Below are 23,857 nucleotides of genomic sequence, written 5' to 3'. Positions count from 1 at the left end.
TTCATTTAAGACTCACTATGTGCCATGCATTGTGATAAGTATTTTATGTACACAATAACATGTAATGCCCAAAGTACCCTGTGAGATAATTATTTCTATTTCCATTTGTGATGAGGAAACTGAGGGTTAAAAAGACTAAATAAATTGCTTAAGATTAAACAGCTAGTAGTGGAGTTGGAACTCTACTGAACTCAAACTGTCTCATTTTAAAGCCTGTGCCCTCAACTAACTACCCTATACAACCTCCCTTTAAATGTCCTAGATTGAACTTCTCAATAAACTGGATCCTATCCTGTGTATCTTATTTTTGCCTAAAATTCCTTGTTTCCTAAACATGTAGTTTTCTCTTGCCAGTCTTGTCTTTCCTAAGTAGCTGACCAGCTTCTTTCTGCTCCCATTCTTCTAGTATCCTGGGTACTAAACAGCTTAAAATAAGAGACTCCTGTCATGAATTGAGGTTTATTTTCCCTATAGGTAATGGCTTCAGAGGAAGAAAATGGCAGTGATCTAAGCCATGGGTCAAGTGGCTGAGGTGGGAAGAAAAGACTTCCAAGGGCATATAGCACAAGAAAGACTTTCCTATTCCTTTCATTTGCCTGGACTAAGATTCCCATATGCCTAGGATCTAGAACTCCTTACGACTTTGTATGCTTTCTTTTGTACTCAGGCAGGGTGGGCTTCAGGCCTGTGGGTTGCAGTAACAAGAAGCTGTGATGCTTTTTTTTGAACCTGGTAGCTCATGATTTTAGACATCAATTCATTTACATATGTCAGGCATTGATCTAGATACCAGATGAAAACGAAGCTGAGAACAAAACAAAGAACCTGCCATCCTGGATTTTATAGAGACAACAGACAATTAACAAATACATAATATAGTGGCAAATAGTGATAAATGCTATGAAGAAAAAGTAAAGGGACAGAAAATGATGAAGGTATCCTTCGGGCAGAAGAGAAAATAAAGAAAATGATGAAGGGTATGGTGGGTTAGGGCTGCTATTTTAGTTTGGGTGGTCAGGGAAGATCTTTCTCAGGTGGTATTATTTGAGTAAAGATCCACAAATGAAGTTAAGAAACAAGATGTGAGCATATCTGAAGAAAAAACATTCTGGCAGAATAAACAGCCTTGAGGTGGAAGTGTGCTTGTCATGTTTGAGGAAAATAAGAAGTCCACTTAGATGGAGCAGACTGAATGAGGAAAAGAGTAGTGGGAGATGTGGTTTAAGAATATCCAGGGACCAAGCAAAGCTTTGGATTTTATTCTAAATGTGTTGGGAAGCCACTTGAAGATTCTGAACAGATAAGTGAAAGAATCAGACTTATATTCTAATAGGATGCATCTTGCTGCTGAATAAAGTATACACTATAAGGAGGCAAGGATGGAAGCAAGAGACCAAATAGAGTAACGGTGGTAGAGAATTTGAGAAGATTCAGATTCAGGAAATGCTTTGAAGATAGAGCTGATAAGAACTGCTAATGGATTGAATATGGGGTGTTTAGCTTTAACCCAAAGTCTTTGGGTTTTGGCTGAGGCAGCTAATTGAATAAAGGTGCCATTTACTGGGATGAGGAAAACTGAGATGGGGATTAAGTTTAGGAGAGGAAATCAAGAGTTTGGTTTTAGATTTGTGAGAGACTGTTTGACTTTCAAGTTCCTGGGGACAATGGGCCTCTAGTAGCTGCAGCTGGTGTTAACCTTTTACAGGGACATGTCTAAGTGGAGGTGAGGGGCAGAGAAACAGAAGAAATAAAGTTCCTTCTGACTAATCTCCCAGATATTCAAGTGATAAAAAGAGGTTAGTCCTCTGAGCCTGTCTTATACACACTGATTTCAGGGCAAGAAGAAGTCTCCTCTCTCTTCAAAAAATGTTCTGATTTATATTATCTCAAAATTTCTGAATTTAAATTAAAGGTATCCCACAATTAGAGAGAGAAAGCATAAAATGTAAACAGCTTGAGAGATAATCCAGTGTGTATGAGTTTTTACCAAAGTATAACTGAGAGCAGAGAAAGGTCTTGAATGTTTAATGTTTTTGTGAAGAGAAAGGATGTAGATATTAAATAAAACAAAGATTTTATAATCTTGCTTTGGCACCACCCTATTTATCATAATTTTTAAGTGAGAAACTACAGAAAGAGTGTTTGTATCTTGAGGGATCATGTAAGTTTATACCCAAGGGGGGATTATGCATTTAAATTATTCCTCTTCCCCACATTTTAATCCTTTCTATCTTTTAACCCTTAGTCTTCTCCCAAAAGTGTTCTTCAACTAGAAGGCCTGTGGCATGATTGAGGCTTGTCACCTCTCTTCTAGGGCCAGATTTCAAACAGATGGCCCTGGAGAATGCTACTTATCTGTACAGTTCTCCATTTGATGTTGCAGTGTGCTAGTATCCTAGGGGAAGGGTACCACATTTAACTCCAGAAAGGATTTAAGGCAGTTTTGCAATTTTTTTCCTGATTATCAGAGTAATATATGATTATTGCAAAATATTTTAACAAAGAAGTTAAAAAAAGACTATTTCAATTCCTATTTACTAGAGGCAATCCCAACAACATTTTGGCATATTTCCTTCCACTGTCTTATGCATTTTGTTTTTTTCGTAACCGAGCTCTTTATTGTATAAGCAATTTTGTTGCCTGCTGTTTTTGCTTAGTTATGGTATATATGTTTGTCTCTATCATTACGTTTTTATAGCTACATAATCATCTATAACATGACTACACCATAGTTTACTCAAGATGGTTTCTGATTATTTACAATTACAAATAACACTGTGATAAACAGCTTTGTGCATAAATCTTCACTCTTCTTTTGGATGACTTATTAAAGGAGGAATTGGTAGATTAAATGTATACATACTTTTTAAAGCTTCTGATGTAAATTGTTACAATGATTTCCAGAAAGGTTGTTATCAGATCATACTTTGGAAGGGAAGGAGAGAGCTATCGGAACTATTGGATCTGGTAGAAAATATCTGACAGCAATTCTTACAAAGTACTATGCCTCTGGGGAAGAGTCCCTTCTCTCTCTAGAAAAGGGGTTATCTTAAAGTATTAAAATTATTACATCAGATTTTTCCACACCACATAATATGTATGGATTGTGAGGAGGAAAGGAGAATTGAGAATTTGAGTTAGAAGTCATACATAAGCTGACATGTCAGAAATTACCAGTTTGGGAAACTAAGTTTACCAACACTGCTAAAGGACTCAAATATTTTAAACAGTGGTTCAGATATTAATTGTGATTATACAGTATCAGGTTTATTTAATTTTGTATGATTTCATGCTATTTAATGAGAGACAATATAATGAGTGTTTTTCAAATTGTGGGTCCTAATCCATTTGTAAATTACAAAATCAATGTATTTTCTATGACTGGTATTTTTAAAAAACAAAACACAATAGAATGAAAAATATGAGAATGCACTGCAATCATTTCAATGTATGATTTCATAATTAACAAACAGATTAGGACCCACAGTATTATTTTGTGAGACTTTTGTTTCAGTTACATGTGTGCATATACTATAAAACACATTTATTATTGTGGGATGTGATTAAGAAAAAATATAGTTTGAAGCCATTGGTGTAGAGGAAAGAGTCTGGACTTTGGAATTAGCCAGAACAAGTTTGAATCTGAGCTCTGCTTCGCTTTTACCCATTATCTAACCAAATGGCTCAATCATCACATTGAAAAAAGAGAGTAATAATATCTCCTTTCTGGTTTGTGTGTGTACATGTTGTTTGTTGTGTGTGTGTGTGTGTGTGTGTATGAAGATTAGAGATTACTTAAGCAGAATGCCTACAACATAGTCAATGATTAATATGTAATTACTTCCAAATCTTTCCCAAAATAATGTTCTCCTTGTAAAAATACTTCATTCACTGAAGAAAGACAATGTGTTTTATTGATGACTACATCTTGTTATGCTATCGTGTACTTTTAAAACACCTCTGTCAGTCTTTTTCTCCAATTTGGTTTAGTAAGGAGACTTGAGCACATAGTTCGTTCCCCTTCCTGTTCTGACACTTTATTTATCTATATTATGGATCTTGGCACTTTACATCTGTCATAGATGGTCTAATTGTTGCCTAGTTCAATTACTACTAAACACTTTCAAACCTCTTCTAGTTCTCAAAATAGTGGCGGGAGCACTGCAGGATGCCAGATCAAAATCTGTAGAGTTTGCTCTACAGCACACCTTTTGCAAAGTATCACTTGTGGTGTACGGGGAAGCAGCTGTAATGCTGATTCCCCTGGCATTTCTCACTCAATCTACTCCATGCTAAACAGGCCGGTTAGGCATTAAGTCATACTCTGGGTAGTACAAGTGGAAAGTGTGAAGAGAAACCACTTTATGTGAGGACAGTGGAAAATGAGATCCTCCTTTCCTCTCCCTACTCCTGCTCCCATCGAGGAGAAGCACTTAAGAGCGCGGAGGCCCAGGACCCAGCCGCGCTCGGGCGTCCCGACTCGGAGGCTGGCGGCGGGCAGGCACGCTCTCCCGCGCTGAGAGCCCTTCTGCGGAGATGAACTCTCGAGTGTCGCCGCCGCGCGCGGGCCCGATCGATACAGGCGGGCGGACATGCTCCCGCCGCCAAGAGCAGCCACAGGGCGGTGGAGTCAGCTGCTCGGCCGCTCGGTCGCACTTCTCATTAGCTCAATACCCGCAAAGGCCGTGCACTGGTTCCCTCGCGGACACCCACCCAGTGGTCTGCGCCACACCCTCTGCCCACCGCCCCTTCCGCTCGGCCGTCCGGCGCAGGGCCGGAGCTTTTCAGCCAGACGCCCTCGCGTATGGGGTAGCCGGGTCCCGGCCCAAGCGGAGGGCGTCGTGAGGTGGCCTTTTCGCCTGGCTCCCCAGTGGGACGCTCCGCGGAGGCGGTCGAGTAGGGGAGTGTCGAGCTCCCTCACACTCTGGACCTTACCGTCTGGCGTCTTCGCCCGGGAGGCTGCAGCGGGAGGCGGACCCAGCCGGCCGCAGGGGCAGGTCCACGGCGCTGTGAGGCGGGGCTGGGCGTCCGGCGCAGCCGCCAGATTCGTCTGCTCCGTGAGTCGGGACGAGAGAAAGCCCCGCCCCCGGCGCCCGCTCCCACTCCTGATTGGCCGGACCAGCCCGGGGCGGCCCGGCGGGACCCCGGCCCGCGTCTCAGCTATAAAGAGAGCCCCGGCATGACAGCCGCGGCGAAGCTCTTCTAGTTCATCTGCTGTCCGGCTCTCAGTCCCCGTGGCGCCCCCTTTCCTCTTGTCCCCGAGCGCTCTCGACTCCACCATGCCAAGGGGCTTCCTGGTGAAGCGAACTAAACGGACAGGCTGCTCGTACCGAGTTCGCCTTGCGGAGCATGTCTTCCCTCTGCTGGGGCCCCAGGGGGCGCCGCCCTTCTTGGAGGAGGCTCCCAGGGCCTCCTTGCCCGGTACGGAGCGGGCGGCCCCCCCCACCCGGGAGGAACCCGGAAAGGGGCTGACGGAGGAGGCGGCCCGGGAACTGTCGGGGTCGCCATGTCGGGCGGCTGGGGTGAGCCCGGGGGCGGGCGGGCGGGAAGGCGCGGAGTGGCGGGCGGGTGGCAGGGAAGGTCCCGGGCCCAGCCGCAGCCCCGGCCCCAGCCCCAGTCCAGCGAAGCCGGCCGGCGCAGAGCTGCGTCGGGCGTTCCTGGAGCGCTGCCTCAGCTCGCCCGTCTCTGCCGAGTCCTTCCCCGGGGGCGCCGCCGCCGTGGCCGCTTTCTCCTGCTCCGTGGCGCCAGCAGCCGCACCGACCTCGGGGGAGCAGTTCCTGCTGCCGCTCCGGGCGCCGTTCCCAGAGCCCGCGCTTCAGCCGGACCCTGTGCCCCTCTCGACCGCCCTGCAGAGTCTGAAACGGGCGGCCGGCGGCGAGCGCCGTGGCAAGGCACCCACGGGATGCGCGTCTGGACCCGCAGCCGCGGGAATCAAGAAGCCAAAGGCCATGAGGAAGTTGAGCTTTGCCGATGAGGTGACCACATCCCCTGTCCTGGGCCTGAAGATCAAGGAGGAGGAGCCCGGAGCGCCGTCTCGGGGCTTGGGCGGCAGCCGCACGCCGCTGGGCGAGTTCATCTGCCAGCTGTGCAAGGAGCAGTACGCAGACCCCTTCGCGCTGGCCCAGCACCGCTGCTCCCGCATCGTGCGCGTAGAGTACCGTTGCCCTGAGTGCGACAAGGTGTTCAGCTGTCCTGCGAACCTGGCCTCCCATCGCCGCTGGCATAAGCCGCGTCCCGCGGCTGCAAACGCCGCCACAGTCTCCTCCGCCGACGGGAAGCCGCCTTCTTCGTCGTCTTCGGCCTCCCGGGACTCCGGGGCCATTGCATCTTTTCTGGAGGAGGGAAAGGAAAACAGCCGGATAGAGCGGACTGCGGATCAGCACCCGCAGGCCAGGGACAGCTCCGGGACGGATCAGCACCCGGACAGCGCCCCGAGGCAGGGCCTCCAGGTGCTGACGCATCCAGAGCCACCGCTGCCACAGGGCCCCTACACGGAGGGGGTGTTCGGGCGCCGGGTGCCTGTGCCGGGCAGTACCAGTGGTGGCGGGGGATCCGAAATTTTCGTGTGCCCATATTGCCACAAAAAGTTTCGTCGCCAAGCCTATCTGCGCAAGCACCTGAGCACTCACGAGGCGGGCTCGGTCCGTGCGCTAGCGCCGGGCTTTGGCTCCGAACGCGGTGCCCCACTTGCCTTCGCTTGCCCGTTGTGCGGAGCGCACTTCCCTACCGCAGATATCAGGGAGAAGCACCGGCTGTGGCATGCTGTCCGCGAGGAGCTGCTCCTGCCCGCTCTGGCGGGGGCTCCTTCCGAAACGCCGGGCCCTAGCGGGCCATCTGACGGGAGTGCCCAGCAAATTTTCTCGTGCAAACACTGCCCGTCCACTTTTTTTAGTTCTCCGGGGCTGACCCGGCACATCAATAAGTGCCACCCCTCAGAAAGCCGGCAAGTGCTGCTGCTGCAGATGCCACTGCGGCCTGGCTGCTGAGGGACGAAAGAAAGGATGATTTCGAGGTTGGCCTTAGAGGAAACAGATCATGGGAATTTCTGTGGGGCTTTCTTCAACTTGCAAGTTTACTTTCATTCCTTCCTATGTTTCTCCCTCCTAAAATTCTCCCTGTAGTCAATGTTCTACCAGAGGAGCAGACAGTGAAATGTAATATCCCTTTCTAGAGCAGGTATGTATATGGTACAAACCTTGAGATCAAAGACTGTCAGCTTTAAATCCTTCTCACTTTCCCCACTAAAATAGGATTTTTCCCCCTTAAAACTCTGGAGACCCTAACGAATCCTATATGATTTGTAATTCCTATGGAAAGTCGCGGTGAATGCGTGCATGTCTCAGTGTCCACAAAGGGTTCTGGCTACCCTTTGGGAGTCACCAATGTTTTTTTCCTCTTGTCATCACAGGCGCCTATGCAGCTTCTGTCTCAATAGGATCAGATATTTTGCACTGTATCTGTGAATTAAAAGTTATGTGACTGGTGCCAAACTTAAGGAGATTCAAGACCTGGCAGAAAATGTAAGAGGATGTTTGCTGATTTTGGGGTGCATGGGGATCTCCCCCGTAAACTTTCCTTTGCCCAATTATATGTACATGTCCATTCTTAAGTTGGTGTTTGGAGGTGGGGAGGATGCTACTTTACTGGAGTTGAGACACCCCCTAAAATTCTCAGCTATTTTGTGTGCAGTATTCAGGAAGAGCTACTTCAAACCTTTCTTTAAATGGCTTTTTGGAAATACAGAAGTCGTTTCCTCAAGTTTGACTGTTTTAATGGGGTTTCACCCAAATTGTTTAATGCTTCTGCTGTAAATCTCATACTGTGTATTCATTATGAAAATATGTACAGCTTAAGGAAGATGTTAACACCTATAATCCACTAGGGAACTGAATGGCAATTTGCTCAATATTCAGTATTTTCTTTTCAGCAGCAACTTTTGATTTTTTTAAAAAAACCATTTCAGTGTACATTCTGTACTAATTCCTTAATAGCCAGAGTTGGGACACTGGCTGAGCACTGCTTGACAGAAAGCCCATATTTGTAAGACACTTACCACCAAATAAATGTACATAGTCTGCGCTTTTGTTGTGTTCTGTGTTTGTCTTAAGAATCCTGTTGAACACAGCCTATTTTCAAAGTCACATTTCTTATCTACCCAATGTCGCTATCCTGTTTTAGAATGTTAGTGACCCATTTGGACAGAATACAAAGACGGAAACATTTTGCAAATGAATGTAATGGTGCAGGAATGCAATGAAAAATCTTCCTTTGAAGTATGGCTGCAAAGACTGAGCTCCAAAAGGCAAGGAATATGCACTAGTCTTTAAATCTAAAAAAGACATCCCCCCAAGAAATGTCGACAGAAAATATATTTTAAGTATGTATATATATTTCAAACTAGTGAACAGTGTTACCTGAAGATGAAAAAAAGTATTTTAATGGTGCTAATTAATTTCACCATTTCAGGTTTGTATTTTTACTCCATATTGTTATGTATCATCAATCCATTAATTTTTTTATAGCACTTTAGAAACATGTATGCAGTTACTCTGATTTTCCTTTTTGTAATTCTTCACCTTGGCTGTAGGAAATTGTTTATATTGTTCAATCTTCTTCCCAAGGACTCTATCCATTTGTTTATCTTCTACATCAGCTTACATAGGACTTTTAGTTTTCATTTGTAAGAAAACAAAAAATTGAGTGCACAGAAGTTCTGAAAGGTTGTCTTAGAAAACTTGTCAGTACAAAGTTTTATTGCTGAAAGTATATTATAAAACAAAGTAAAATTTAAGAATCAAAAAAACATGAAGCTGTAATCCCAGAACTTTGGGAGGCCGAGGCGGTCGGATCACGAGGTCAGGAGATCGAGACCATCCTGGCTAACACAGTGAAACCCCATTTCTACTAAAAAAAACAAAAAACAAAAAACAAAAAATTAGCTAGGCATTGTGGCACACGCCTATAGTTCCAGCTGTTCGGGAGGCTGAGGTAGAAGAACTGCTTGAACTTGGGAGGTGGAGGTTGCAGTGAACCGAGATCACTCCACTGCACTCCAGCCTGGGTGACAGAGCACGACTCCATCTCAAAAAACAAAAACATGAAGCTGAGATAAAGTAACAATCTAAGCAACCGCATTGGGTGAAGTTTCTGGCCAGCCTTTATGAAGATGTAAAATTTCCTGTGTTTTTAATGACTGTGGTAGGATCACTGAGAAATAAGTTGGAATGTATCTTGAAAAGGGAATTCAAGTTCATTTTTCATGATTAGCTAAGATAATCTAGGTTCATGCTTTAAATCTCCTCACTTCATATAGCCCTACTTATTGGAAATATATGAAACATAGAAGACACATCAATACTCATGGATAGGAAGTGATAAGAATATTTTTATTGTATTATTAAATACCATGTCACCTTTTTCCCCCACTGTTACAAATTATAGATACTACATGAATGATGATACATAATTTATATTTTATGGTTTGCCAGTATGATGTATTTACACATGCAGTTAGTACCAATGTCATGCTACATTTCCTCAGGAGATGCCCATTCAAAATAAAATGTGAGCAGCTTATCTACTGTAAGAAAATACTTCTAGAGGGTGGAATGTATACCAACCTGCACCTGCAAGTTCAGTATTAACAATATTAGATTTAACTTAGACTCCTGGGTCACGTTCCTTTTTCCTTTTTTAAAAATAATACTCATAATTTGAACAACATACTTACATCAGAAAATTTTCCTTCTTTTCTTCCCTATCTTCTTTTTGGTGCTTAAAAAAGAACATAGATACACCAGGATCTAGCAGCCAATAATAAAAGGCCACAATATGAAAACAAATGGCATTTAACAGTGATACCACTTGAAATGCAAAACATTAGAAAAATACTTGGAAGCTAAACATAAATCAAAGTTCAGCACAGTGATTTTTCTAGTTATTGGATATAACATGGCATCACCTGCACAGCCAAGAAATGAGACATTGCTTTGGGAAGAAAAGTTAACACTAAAATGATTTCAGTTGGAATTTGAGATGCTAAAGACCATTTATTTTGAGTGTTTTATTGTCATAACATAAATAATCTGTACACATTCTGTGTATTAACAGGTACATCTTTTGCTGTAACTTTACAAATGCTTAAATTTAAAATTTTATATTTGTAAAAAATTATATATTTATTGAACCATAAAGTTGCAATGGGGCACAATAAATAATAAGACTAGTTGTCCAATTGTATTTTGGCTCAAAGTTAACCATGAAATTAAAGATAAAACTACTTAGACATAATTCTCTAGGAAGGTAAAGGGTGTAGAATAAAACTCCCCCCTGCCCTCAAAATATGGCAGCTTGGACTGTGGGAAAAAAATGAAACAATAAATAACCCAAATCTTTAATATTAAGCTACAAATTATTTAAAATTATTTAAATCCAGTGTTTTCTCAAATAAATGTACAGGAAGAAACATGCATGTTATGGCAGACACAAAGGACTGAAAGGGTTAACCCTATGTTCGTGCTAAGGTGGCTACTGCTGATCACTGTTGGGCTGTCTCCTTAGGATTTATTGGCTGAGCCAGAGGAACGACGCAACTTCATGGACATGCGGCTTTTGCTAGTTCGAGGAGACATTGGAGAGGCCAGGTCAGCCCCATCTACCTGCGTTGCTGTGGGAGTTTCACTGGGTAGAATCTCTGGGTAGGAGCCTGTAGGAAACAGCAAGAGCATTACTACAGTTATCCAGCCTCTCATCCCCTGAGAAGTAATCTTTCTGCTACTAATCTGCAGCAAGGATCCCATCCCTTAATAAGGTCTTTTGAGGGAAAAAGCAAGCCCCAAACTTGCTTGTTACAATAGTCTACTAATGTATTTAAAACCCAGCAATCTGCTGGCTCATGTCATTATATTAGCAAGACAGCGCCAATCATCATTCCCAGGGCTAGAACCCTGGAAAAAGCAGTGGGAAGCAAAATCTTTGAGCCAGAAAGAACAAGGATCCAAAGCACCATTAGCATGCAGGGAAGGGGTCAAGAAGCAGGTGAGAAGGACCAATTCCTATCTCTAGGATTCAGGGTACAACCAAGAAAAGGGCCTTCACTACTCAAACTTGAAAAACAGCACCAAACAGTTCCAAACACTTTTGGAACCACGGATTTCAAAACAGATGTCAGTTTCACTAGATGCCCTTATAAACAAAACAAAACAAAAAAAAAAGGAACTCAGCAATATAAGATCATATACATGCTAGGTATTTAAATACGGCTTTAAGAAGGAGCAAGATAAATTTGTGTATGAGGGGAGGACAAGAATTCTCATCTGAATGTCAGTTAAAAAAAGGCAAACTGACTCCCCCAAGATGTCTTAATGTAAAAGAGATAAACAATGCTTTTGTTTTCATTAACTTAAAAACTTTTGCAGGTATCTTATTCAATCATAAGCAAGCAGGTAACCAGTAGAATTAGTAGATACACAATTTTAGAAGTAAAATCAAATGGGAAAGTTCTTTGTGTCATTTATAAAGTAGTTTTTCATCTCTGTACTTTATTTCTATAAATTATTATTCTCTAATATGCAGCAATACTACAGAACCTTGCACATTGTAGGCTCTCAAATATTTCCTAAACAAAATGAGTAATTGATTAAAATCACATTAAAAATAAAAGTCCTTCAGAAAAAAACAATCTGAAAACAGAGTAAGAACAAGAAATTCTGGATATTTTAAGGCATTTTAATCCAGATTTTATGGGTCTTAAGTACATGAAAATTTTCTTTATGTGTTTTACAAACGAAAACACCACACAGGTTGCAAGTTTAACTGTATACATACATGTCCTTACTTTACAGGGAGACTTTTGGCATATTTGTTAGCAAATGTAGCACCTCATTGATACTTCAAACTAGGAAATAGGCTAGCACTTTCATATATATGAAATGTTTGTGCTTAAACTGAAGTTACTAATGTTTATAAAGAAAAACAAAAAGTTCAATAAGGGGTGAAGATCCTATTGAGATGTCTTAAGCAATTGAGAATATGTCTTTGTAGAATACTTCAATTTTTTTTTTTTTTTTTTTAAGACGGGAATTTCACTCTGTTGCCAGACTGCAGTGCAGTGGTGCAATCTTGGCTCACTGCAATCTCTGCCTCCCAGGGTCAAGTGATTCCCCTGCCTCAGCCTCCTGAGTAGCTGGGACTATAGGTGTGGACCACCACGCCCGGCTAATTTTTTTGTATTTTAGTAGAGATGGGGTTTCACCATGTTGGCCAGGATGGTCTCAATCTCCTGACCTCGTGATCTGCCTGCCTGGGCCTCCCAAAGTGCTGGGATTACAAGCATGAGCCACCACACCCGGCCTTCAAAATGTTCTTAAGACCAAATGTTAGAGTTATACTTAAGAAAAAATATGTTTCCAAGGAAAAATATTCTGTCACTCATAATCTAGGTCAATTGCCCTTCTTCTCAAAGTAACTTTTCCAGCATTATTTTCTTTTTTTTTTTTTTTTTTTTTTTTTTTTTTTTGAGACGGAGTTTGCTCTGTCGCCGGGCTGGAGTGCAGTGGCCGGACCTCAAAACTGCAAGCTCCGCCTCGGGTCCCGCCATTCTCCTGCCTCAGCCTCCCGAGTAGCTGGGACTACAGGCGCCCGCCACCTCGCCCGTCTAGTTTTTTGTATTTTTAGTTGACCGTATTAGCCAGGATGGTCTCGATCTCCTGACCTCGTGATCCGCCCGTCTCGGCCTCCCAAAGTGCTGGGATTACAGGCTTCCACCGCGCCCGGCCCCTCCAGCATTATTTTCTAATTGAAATAAGACTGGCCTTCAAAATACAAGGAGAAGGAAACATATTTCTGTTCACCTTTACTCTTCCTGAAGATCTGAATTGGTTCATAGCAGACCCATACTGGAAAATTTATGGGAGAATATGAATCCATGGCCCCCTTTAGGGAAGCACGGCAGATGGATGGCAGAAGGAAAGTGAAGAGCAGTAGTAGCTCATGCTTTTCTGGTAATGCATATCATTCCCGGCCATCATGAGAGGCCCTCCCACTGCTGTTTACCTTGAGATGGCCAATGTTTTCTAGCGGAGGTTTTGGGAGGAAGAGAACTATCACTGCATTTCTTTCTTTGTTGTGAATGAAGAAATGGAGTAGCAAGCAGAAGTGAGAGAGCAAAAGAGAAGATAGATAACAGATATGAGAGACACAAGTGCAGAATTTTATAGGTGTTAACTGAGGAGCAGAGAGAGAGGAATAAAGGTGTTTATTATGAAATATAATTGGGCATGCAATGAGTTAGGATGATGGTTCACAATGACAATGCTTTGTAAATTCAAATGTTATACTTACCAACTAACAAAACAAGTTCAAATAGGAAAAAAGAAAAGAAGAAAAAAGGTCTATGAGAGATTCTGTAAATACCTACCTCTTAAAGTGTTCACTGTACTGGTGGCATGTTATCCTAATCACTCAGACATAAAATCTCTAGAGCTGCATTGTCCAATATGGTAGCCACAGCCACATTAAGTTTAAATTTATTGAATTATAATGAATTAAATAAAAATTCAGTTCCTCAGTACACTAGCCACATTTCAAGTGTTCAACAGCCACATGTAGTTAGCAGCTTCCACATTAGACAGTGCAGATATAGAACATTTCCATCACCATAGAAGGTTTTATCAGAGAGAGCACTGCTCTACATTATGACAAACTCAAAGAATGTTTTCCTCAAAAACAATTCTTCCATGTCTTCCTCACTGCCTTCAAAGTGAAATCTTCCTTCACTCAATTGAATCAAATTAGGATTTTAGTGTGTGTGGTGTATAGTTATCAGTACTTCCTAACAATTTAGCAAATTATATTTGTGGTATATATTCAACATTCCCAAACTCCATAAATAATTTACGATGGAAAGACTTCAATTTTAGATGTAAAAAATGTAGTAACAACCTACATTTCATTTCACATCATAGTCTACCTGTTGATTTATACTACCTGAGTCATAAAGAATTCTGACTTATTTCTATTATTAATATATCCTCAAGGATAAGGTTTTAAGAGTACACATGAGCTCCTATGTTTGTGCATACTGTATCTGTTACTAACATTCTTACAGTGCTCACACAGACTGTGTAATCTGATGAGATAAATTGATTAATATATTGTACATTGATTACAATAAACTATTATTACAATTAACATAATAAATATGACTTTTGGGATCTATAGGGATTATAAGAGGGAGCTTGAAAGATCGTTTTTAATTGTGGTTTCGTTTGTACTGTTTGATGACAGGTATGACTGCTTTAAAGCTGCTAATTATTGGGCAAATATAGCCCTATAAAATATTGTATCTTTAAAAGCAATTTCAATTAATACTGAACTCCAGCGACAATGTGATGTATTAGAAAGAACATGGGCATAGGTTAGACAGTCCTAGATTAAACGCTGACTCTGTCACTTTACCATCTGTTTGATCTTGGGCAAACTGACTTGAGACATTTTTGTATTCGTAAAATGGAGATAATACTTGCTATTTTGTCAAGTCGTCACAGGGATTAAGATTACATATGCAAAGATACTGGCACATAGTAGGTGCACAGTAAGTATAGCTACATAATAAGGCTATTAAACAGAAAAATAAAAGCTGATACATTTTGAATCAGAACAGATGAGGATTAGAAAGAAAGGGATAGAAATGAGGAATATTTTTGAAGAAAATGACCACCTATACAAAATATTATTGTTCAAATGTGAAAAGCACAACACACCATTAAATTTAGTTTGAGGGAAATTTATTCTCTCTTATGTTGATAGTTCTATAAAATACAACCTTATAGTAAAGGTTAAAGGCTACCCAAATAACCTTGCTTTTAATATTTTTAAAGGAGTTGATAAGTTATTAAGACTCGCATGGATGGCACTGAATATCGTAAAGGAAATAACACAATTTCTTTTTTATTTTTATTTATTTATTTTGAGAGGGAGTTTCACGCTGTTACCCGGGCTGGAGTGCAGTGGCGTGATTTCAGCTCACTGTAGTCTCTGCCTCCTGGGTTCAAGTGATTCTCCTGCCTTAGCCTCCTGAGTAGCTGGGATTACAGGCGTGTGCCACCATGCCCAGTTAATTTTTATGTTTTTAGTAGAGAAGGGTTTTGCCATGTTGGCCAGGCTGGTCTTGAACTCTTGGCCTCAAGTGATCTGCCTGCCTCAGCCTCCCAAAATGTTGGGATTACAAGCGTGAGCCACCATGCCTGGCCGGGAAATAACAATTTAAAATAGTAGAGAAATAAAGGGAAACATGTGGTTTCATTTTAAGATAACATTCAAGAACTACTAGTATTTTAGATTTAGAATAAATCACGTCAAGCTTGTCATATTTTACAAATGACAAAATTTGTAAATGAAAATTTTGGAAATGAAAAAATTGGAAGAGTTGATTAATTTGCATTTATATGGATAACAACTGGCAGAACTAGGAATTAAATCCAGATTAGTTTGATTCCAAAGCTCATACTTCCCCCCTGGCAACCTTGAAGATACATGGAAAAAAAAAAGATTTTTCAATGGGTGGGAAAATAAAACCCTTAAAATAAAAATCTTTAACAATTTATAATTTGTAAATACGACAGGTTATTGGGCAATATCTCTCTTTCTCTCAATCAACAGCAGGAAGGGGATGAAAATATTTAGACTAAATGGGTAACTGTAATAGTTGAGATCATGCCCTCTGAAGTCACATCAGTCTAAGTTGAAATACTAGCTTGACAAAGTACCAGGTGACTCTGGGTAAGCATTTTTTTCTTTTAAATTTCATAGAACTGCAATGAAGATTAAATGAGAGAATGTATGTACAGTACCGAGCATAGTGTCTGGCACTCAGTAATAGCACAATTATTATGTTATTATTTTCATTACAAAAATTTCACATCTGAATGAATGTTCTATGTGGAAACTGAACCAGCAGTCATCACAAAAGGTTAGTGGGTCCTATTTAAGATTATTACTTGCCTCTTGGTCAACAACATATAAGCCAAATTTCCAAGTTCAAAGTATCAAACAGAACATATCTGGCTGCCTATAATTTCAGGCTAATCTAATGATAAATTAATGAGTAGGAATCTGTTTTTAAAAACATTAACTAGCCAGGCATGGTGGCTCACACCTGTAATCCCAGCAATTTGGGAGGCTGAGGTGGGTGGATCACCTGAGGTCAGGAGTTTGAGACCAGCCTGGCCAACATGGTGAAATCTCGTCTTTACCAAAAATAAAAAAATCAGCCAGGAGTGGTGGCGTGTGCCTGTAATCCCAGCTACTTGGGAGGCTGAGGCAGGAGAATTGCTTGAACCCGGGAAGCGGAGGTTGCAGTGAGCCAAGACTGTGCCACTGCACTCCAGCCTCTGTCTCAAAAAAACAAAAACGAAAACAAAAACCAAATTATTAAATAAACAAATTTATAGCTTATGTTATATATTGCAGGAAACTAATTCTTCTGTTGGCACTTACTAATATTTAAGATACTTATAAAATAACTATCTTCTAAGGAGCTAAAATATTTTATTTCAGAACATTTCAAAGCCTGAGTAGTTTAAATAACTTTTAAAGAAGGACACTGAGCTAAAAGAGGTTATCTAAAGCAATGGCTAAATTTTGATGATCCATCCCACTCAAAGATTCAAAGAAATAGATCTGACCATCATAAATCCCATCCTATCTACATATGGGAAGATAGATTTTGCAAATTAACAGCACAACTGAGGTTAGAAGGCAGACTACATACTACTCTTAGGTTTTCATAGTCGCTGTGGATTATCTCTGAATTTGGTGTCATAAAAATTATATTTGAATTTTATTAATTTTATAATATTCCTTTAGGAACGCCTATATTCTCCAAAAGTAATTATAAAAAGTGTTATGTATGTATAGATATATGTTTGTGAATGTATATCTATGTATATATGAAGACAGAGAGAAACACCTATCAACCCTTTAGTTGTTAAACAGCTAAAATCTGTAACGTAAAGACATAATACTCCAAAAAATTATGAGTATATTTTTAATGTTGAAATTGAGAAAGTTAAACCAATTAATATTTACTATACACTTTCAGCAAAACAGGATCCTGTTTCTTATTGACATTCTAGAATTTCTTTTATTACAAAATAAAAAAAGATGACGTTGAAAAGACAATGTAACATTGGGAGACACAAGTACATATTGAACAAACGGTGTAATCTGGCCAAGTAGAGCAGTAATTTCATTTTAAAGTTTATAATTAAAGGAGAGGTGTTTGTAAATATGAAAAAACTTTAAGAAGTCACTAAAAACTTTTGATATTTTCCACACACACGCCTGACAAAGATAAAGGGATTTTTTCCTGTAATTTTTTAAAAATAAAAGACAAGAAAAATCTAATAATATTTTAACGTAGTTATGAAAGATCAACAAAGTGTGACATCACGATATTTCCCTCAATGACCTTAGGGATAAAAATAATTTCCCTTAAGTATCAGTCTACTGCCACAGACAGTACATTTTGAGAAAATACAGTTATGAAATTTATGGATCAACTATGATGCACCAAAATCTTTCATATCTATTTTAATAATACTGAAAGTAACACGGAAAAATGTTTTCTCGGATTTAAATGTCACCACAGTTGATATGCACGTTACCGCTAACCAGAAAGTGGGTTTTAGATAATCTTCAACAAAATTAAGAAATCTTAGAAAAATATTATTTTTCTATACTATTCCACTGAATATAATTATGTTACAGGGTTGGTTAGACAGAATATAATCACCATTCTGGCATTTCTTTAAAACTTAATTTCAAATGACTACATTAGTATTGATTACTACTATTTTATATACACAGGGTGTGCACAGGATATCTAAAGTTGATTTTCAATTGCAATTATGAATCCATTTCCTCAATGTGGTGAACACATTTTATACTTATGCTAGAAAAAAGATTAAAAACTTTACACTATTATGTCATTTTTGCAAACCAGCAGTCAGGTCCAAACTGCTATTATGCAGCTCATTTTATGTCTTCTCTGTCCACTTTGACATATAACTTTAAAGGGAGCTCTCTATGTATGGGATTTATGACAGAAAAATTTAGATTTGAGATAACTGGAAAAAGATTATTTTTCAGATTCTATGTTTTTGCTACTGTAAGAATAAATATTTCATTTTTATTTTGTGTTGAACTGAGAACCACTCTGATAAAAATTTCTGTCATAACTATTAAAGTCTGCAAAAACTTATATAGAAATGTATTCAGTAATACTGGCACAAGTTATTTACAAGCAAAAACACCCTTTTGAAAATTAGAGTGCATACTAAAAATAGAGAATGGTTCTTAAATGCAGTGACAACTCTTAAAAATTAACTGAAAAAAATTTGTAGCATAATATTAGGTTCATGTTCAAATTCACATTTTTACTACTATTTAGACAATCATAAGTGTTATTTTAAACAACTTACACAATAATTTTGTAAGACACATTAAAAATGAAGCCAACAGAACCTTGACTTGGCTGCTGTAGCATCCTTTAATGTCTCAGAAGTGAGAACACTACTCACTTCCATAATACCTGGCCAAATGTGCAGGATAACATGCAAAATATGGGGAGAACATTAAGATGACAAATACGAAACAGTACAGCTGGTAAATGACGACACATGAGAACTGAACAGTCTTTATCAATTTAAGGGGGAAAGTTAGCCCAAGTGTGGTTCTATTATCAATATTTTTCACTTGTGAAATTTATAGCTTGACTATATGATACACAAGTGTTATTTATATCTCTTTTAATATAGTCTGACATTTTATCAGACATTCTCCATTATTAAACAATAAAACTGCCAGATATACTTAGTTATTTTGCTGTTCATTAATTTTTAATATTTCTCTTTTACCATCTTTTTTAATGCCAAACTGAGTAATTTTGAATAGTGTCAATCCATTAAAGTGAATCTTAGACTTTTTATCTCTTTCAAAGGATTCAACCTGGTCTAATACGATTTTCTCTTTGCTATAGGTCTTTTATACTATCTGAAAGGGATCTAAATTTTTTTGTAAAATTATTTTTCTAATGGCAATTTAATGATGACAGGAATGGAAGCTTTAATTTCACTAACTAAATCTCAAATGAGAATTACAGTAACTTTTTTCCAAATAAATTAGGCTAGAAAAGAAGTGTTGTGCCTTTTGAATTTATTTAATATAAAGAAAACTTATTTAATATAAAGAGAATTTGAAGGTTTATTATGATAAACTTCAAGCATATTATGTTCTCTTTTCCTGCTTTCCTTGAATACCATTACAACAGTCATCTTTGTATTTCAGGTGCCTAGTGAAGTGCAAGGCACACAGAGAGTTATCATTTGATGAGTTAGGATATCCCATAACAATGCAACACATCACAAAATACAAAGACACACTACTTCAGTTCAATAGTACTACTTTTCATGCTGAGAAACAGAAAAAAAAAAGGTCAATATAACAAGGTGTAACTAATTTCAACCAAGGGATTCTATTATTAGTTATTTTTATCCCCAAACCATGTTAGTGTTTCATGCAGACCTGGGTTAGTCAGTATAATACTGGAAAAAATTTAGTGACAATTTCTGAAATGTTTAGTATGAACTGGACAGTGTTAAGTTTATTCATTGTTTAAGTTACAAGCTTAGAGCTTGCTAATTTTGAAAAAAGGAAATGGGAGAAGAACAGAGGGTGTTTTGGTTGACACTTTGTCTTACCTTCAGATAAACAGAACTGATATTTAATGATCTAAAGAGGGAAAATAAATGAAACAATCATAAGGAGTGCAAGATATTACAGAATAGGAAGGCCACGAGTCATTTATTTTCTTACTGATTTCTTCAAAATTATCGTAAAATGCAGTACCCTCTTACAATCTTTAATTATTATAACATGAATTACAATATCAAATACTTCTAAATCTAGACCAGTTATTTTAGCTTTATCTGTAAAATAAGAGATGATAGGGTGATATTTTTGGCCATAAAATTTGATCTTCTAAAGTTCAGAGTGCATGCTTAACTTGTATTTCTTTTGCAGATACTTCAGAAATGATTCCAGAAGATGCAAGAGTCATTGAATATTAGCTCATATAAAATGTGGTACATGTACTTTTATGAAGTTTGTTGACCTTTTAAGGAACTGCATTTAGGTAAAAGCAACCATAAATCAAATTTATAGGCCAAATTCAAATATTAAATAGTGATACAAAATTCATATTTCAATGATTAGAATTTTTTTCAAGCAAGTTTTTAGAACAAAAGGGTACTGCATTTCAAGTTCCAATAACAAGTAACTAATACTTGCTTTTAATCTTACCGGCATCAGATGGTAAATGGTGGTAGGGAGCTGGAGAAAAAACCTGTGCTGCAAAATCTTCAAATGTTGTTGGTTCTAAGTGGTGCTGGACAATTGTTTGCAGGTACCGTGCTCTCTCCTCATAGCTGATTTCCTTTGGTTAAGGATAAACTTAAGTGCAGCTTATACTGGAAAAATAATCTTATCAAAAAGGACTGCTATGATTGCTAAGCCATTACTTCTTAATAAATAGAATTATTCACTAATTATTCTTATGTATCATTAATAGTATGGCTTTTTGAAGTGCAAAAATACAGTTTTTAATGTACGTTTACTCTTCATGATCCCACTATAAATGACAGCTTAACAAGGAGACATTTATTAGATAATAATTACAATAATACTAAACTGCTGAAATGAAGGAAATTAACAGTTTACTTGAGAAAGGATTCAATTTCTATCAGGAGTCTAGGCTGAAATTTCTATCAGCCTAGGCTCATCTTATCTTATTAATCACATCTGCAGATTTACTCTCAAAAGCCACGCAATAAACATTGTAATGTTGCTTAAGATACTATGTCCAAAATTCTGTTTTTCATTTGTAAAGATTTATTGTGAAAAATTCCTACATATCTTCTTTTTCTAAAATCCCTGCATTTTCTCAACAATTGTTCTCATTTTGAATGGAAGACTACTGTTGCTGTAATCCTCGAATAACTCCATGTGGTTAAGATAAATACATAGCTGAATCTGTATGCTGGGAAAAAATACCTAGTCAATTATAACACTGAAACAAGCAGGAATATTTGCAAAGAGTCCACAGGACTCCTAAATACTGTCTAACAAAGCATCTCCAGGGCACTGACACTGACGGAAAAATACTGTAGTTCCCTTTCACCACATTTTCTTCTCTGATATTATTGACAAGCAACCAGTACCTTGAAGTGTTGTTGCTTTTGAACAACCCACTCCAGGCTTCCTGTTTCAGCAGGCCTGATTGTGCTGTTAGCACAGAGAGGGCGAGAAAGAGAGAGAATATTTCTGTTGTTCACGAAAGCAACTATGGAAATGGCTGTCAAAATGTAGAGCAGCAGGCAGCAACATACAATTATCAGGAAAAACTCACATGCTGACTTCACGTCGTATAGTTCCTGAACTGAGAAATCAGTTAACCTTTCTTTAAACTTTTAAAAGTTTCCCTGTGGTACTCAGTGTGCTATGTTGACAGGCTTTACATAAGACATTTAAATAAGGATAATAAAGATTTGTCTACCAGTTCTTCTTTTTTTTCCACTGAATTTTTCCCCAAAGTCCACTTTAATATTTCCCCTCAAAATTCCTTATTTTTAAAAATTGCTATTATTATATAGTTTTAAAATTCTAGAAATTGTAGACTAAGCCTACAAGACCCAAAAAATAATTTGAGAGGAAGATAATTTTAAATAATTCAATGGGAGATACCACGGCCAGTTAATTATATTTACAAGTTTACTAAGAAGAGAAAAAAAAAAGTATAAGAGTTAAAGGCAAGACTATATTCATTATGCACTTGGACTTTGATTGTGGTATCTTTTGCTAAGTGGCTTTTATATTACAATTTATCTGCTTCTATTACAATTTATCTTATGTATCAAATATGAAAATAACCTTGAATCCCAATTCCTAGCAATCTATTACTTTCCATTCTGTATACTGGGGATGAACTTCAAAAGAATTTTACTTCTGAGGTGGGAAGCAACAGGACAAGATGCATATTAAAATGATCAGCATCAAGGATTTTACATGAAGATAATACAGACATTTTTGAGTCTTAACATAAACAAGTAATATAGCACACTTTTAAAGGGGGTATATGGTTATAAATGGAAGAGGATGAAACTGATGGTACAATCTAAATAATACCACATATCTCACAACTTGTTGGAAAGTACTTTTTTCATTGGGGGAGATTCACAGCTGCCGAATTTTCTGCAGTTAATAGAGTCCTTTGATTCACAGCAGTGCCCCTTGTACAAAAAATACTGGCCTTTGTGTATTACCAGAAACTAATTTTCTATTTGGCTGAAAAGGGAAAAATGGGGTTATTGCTTCTCCCTCCTACAGAGCTTTTCATTATGCCTGATGCACTCAACTTCTAAGCTCTTCTGAGAAAAAAAATAACTGAAGAGGCAAGAGGTAGAAAAATGAGCTTGTTAGCACATTAGAAGTGAAGTATCTTGGTGGGCCCTAGAAATTCCCAGTGGTGTGTTAACTTATCACTCTATGCATGCTGGCACTGATAGTCTTCCAATTGATCACTCTCTTTTCGCACCAAAGGTGCTGCCAGGAAGCAAAGGCTGAAGGCCCACAGGAGAACAGTCTGCTATCAAAACAAGCTGTTTTTAAAAGTCTGCTTGAATGGGTAAAACGCTTCATGAAAAGTAGGGTGGAGACACCTACCTGCTTTTAAAAATGTTCTACTTTCAGAGGGCCTATAAATGAAATATTTTACCTTATTATATTTAGAGTTTATATAAAAATTAGGCAGAAAGAAAGCAAATGTTAATATTTCTAAAGCAGGGAGGATATTTCTAATGTAGTAAATTCATCAAAGCAAGAAAATGATTGTCTAGCTAAAATACATTTTGCAAACTAATTCTACTTCCTTATACAAAAAGAAGCTTATAAAATGGAAAAAACTCTTAATACACAGCTGTACAAAACTAAAATTATCCAGATATAACATATTCATTGTGTATAAAAAATGTATTTAAGAAATTTACAATAAATCAAATAAATCTCATTAATGAAAACAATGCTTTCTAAAATTATTTTTAAAAGTTCAAGTCTAGGTGGCACAGTGAAGGGAAGCACTCATTAACGGCTGAATTTAAATGAAAAATCTACAGTGCTCATTACTTACTAGGTAAGTTACCTTTTTGGGGGGTCATCTACAGGAAACACTGTTAGCTTGGTAAAATAATTATATCTAAGGTAAATCACATTCTAAAAGCTAAATGATCTTTATAAGTTTCCCAGTTTGATGTAGCAAAATTAATAAATAACAACATGAAAACAAGCCAACCCAATCTACAGGACATACATCTTCCCCCACTAAAACCATCCCCCCCCCTTTTTTTTTTTTTTTTTTTTTTTTTTTTTTACTTCCAAAAACATGTATTAAGGAAATATAATAAACTCTAAGCACTTAAACCACAGTCCTGGGTCCACAACGAGGTGCTTTTTGTGATTGAGATGATTAAAGTTCCAAACAGTGCTGTTAGAATCTGCAATTGTAATCATCCAAAGTAGTTAATTCCTATATCTCATTATAATAGGTTAGACACTTATTCCATAAAAGGCCTCTCTCTAGGGAAGAGTCATTAGTACATATACATTGAGTGGCACACAAACTCCACAGCTGGCAACAACAGGACAACTTAAGCTATAGTTTTATATGGTGAGTGCACGTTGCCACTGGCATTGAAATTAAAAAACTGAAATGGGTAGGATGATAAAAAGGTGAAGGTAAACAAAG

The 23,857-nt window shown here is 38.6% G+C and overlaps 3 protein-coding genes across 12 annotated transcripts in view; 1 reads left to right on the top strand and 2 right to left on the bottom strand.

Annotated features, from left to right (window-relative positions):
- The window catches only part of NFKBIA (NFKB inhibitor alpha), a 327,260-nt gene that overhangs the window by 125,590 nt on the left and 177,813 nt on the right, over window positions 1–23,857 (bottom strand). The gene's annotated exons all lie outside the window — the stretch shown is intronic.
- INSM2 (INSM transcriptional repressor 2) lies at window positions 5,075–8,077 on the top strand. Its single transcript, XM_050798104.1, has one exon. It carries the CDS (start codon window positions 5,280–5,282, stop codon window positions 6,984–6,986), a length of 1,707 nt encoding a protein of 568 aa, XP_050654061.1. The 5' UTR covers window positions 5,075–5,279; the 3' UTR covers window positions 6,987–8,077.
- Window positions 9,366–23,857, bottom strand: part of RALGAPA1 (Ral GTPase activating protein catalytic subunit alpha 1) — a 277,367-nt gene continuing 262,875 nt past the window's right edge. For 9 of the 10 annotated variants that reach the window (XM_050798088.1, XM_050798091.1, XM_050798093.1 and 6 more), the window contains 2 exons: window positions 20,362–20,486; window positions 9,366–10,705 (listed from right to left, as the gene is read on the bottom strand). In XM_050798088.1, coding sequence (XP_050654045.1) covers window positions 10,557–10,705; window positions 20,362–20,486 — 274 coding nt within the window. In that variant the 3' untranslated portion in view covers window positions 9,366–10,556. Of the gene's footprint in view, window positions 10,706–19,758; window positions 19,792–20,361; window positions 20,487–23,857 lie in introns of those variants that run through there. The other variant, XM_050798089.1, reaches the window with a different exon arrangement.

This window comes from Macaca thibetana, chromosome 7 (assembly GCF_024542745.1).
Source record: "Macaca thibetana thibetana isolate TM-01 chromosome 7, ASM2454274v1, whole genome shotgun sequence".
Classification (NCBI taxonomy): Eukaryota; Metazoa; Chordata; class Mammalia; order Primates; family Cercopithecidae; genus Macaca; species Macaca thibetana.
The sequence above is the reverse complement of the archived record's forward strand: the minus strand, read 5'-3'. Positions and strand labels throughout refer to the sequence as shown.

Coding starts and splice junctions, on each gene's coding strand:
- INSM2 (XM_050798104.1), top strand. CDS start 5,280: ATGCCAAGGGGCTTCCTGGTGAAGCGAACTAAACGGACAGGCTGCTCG.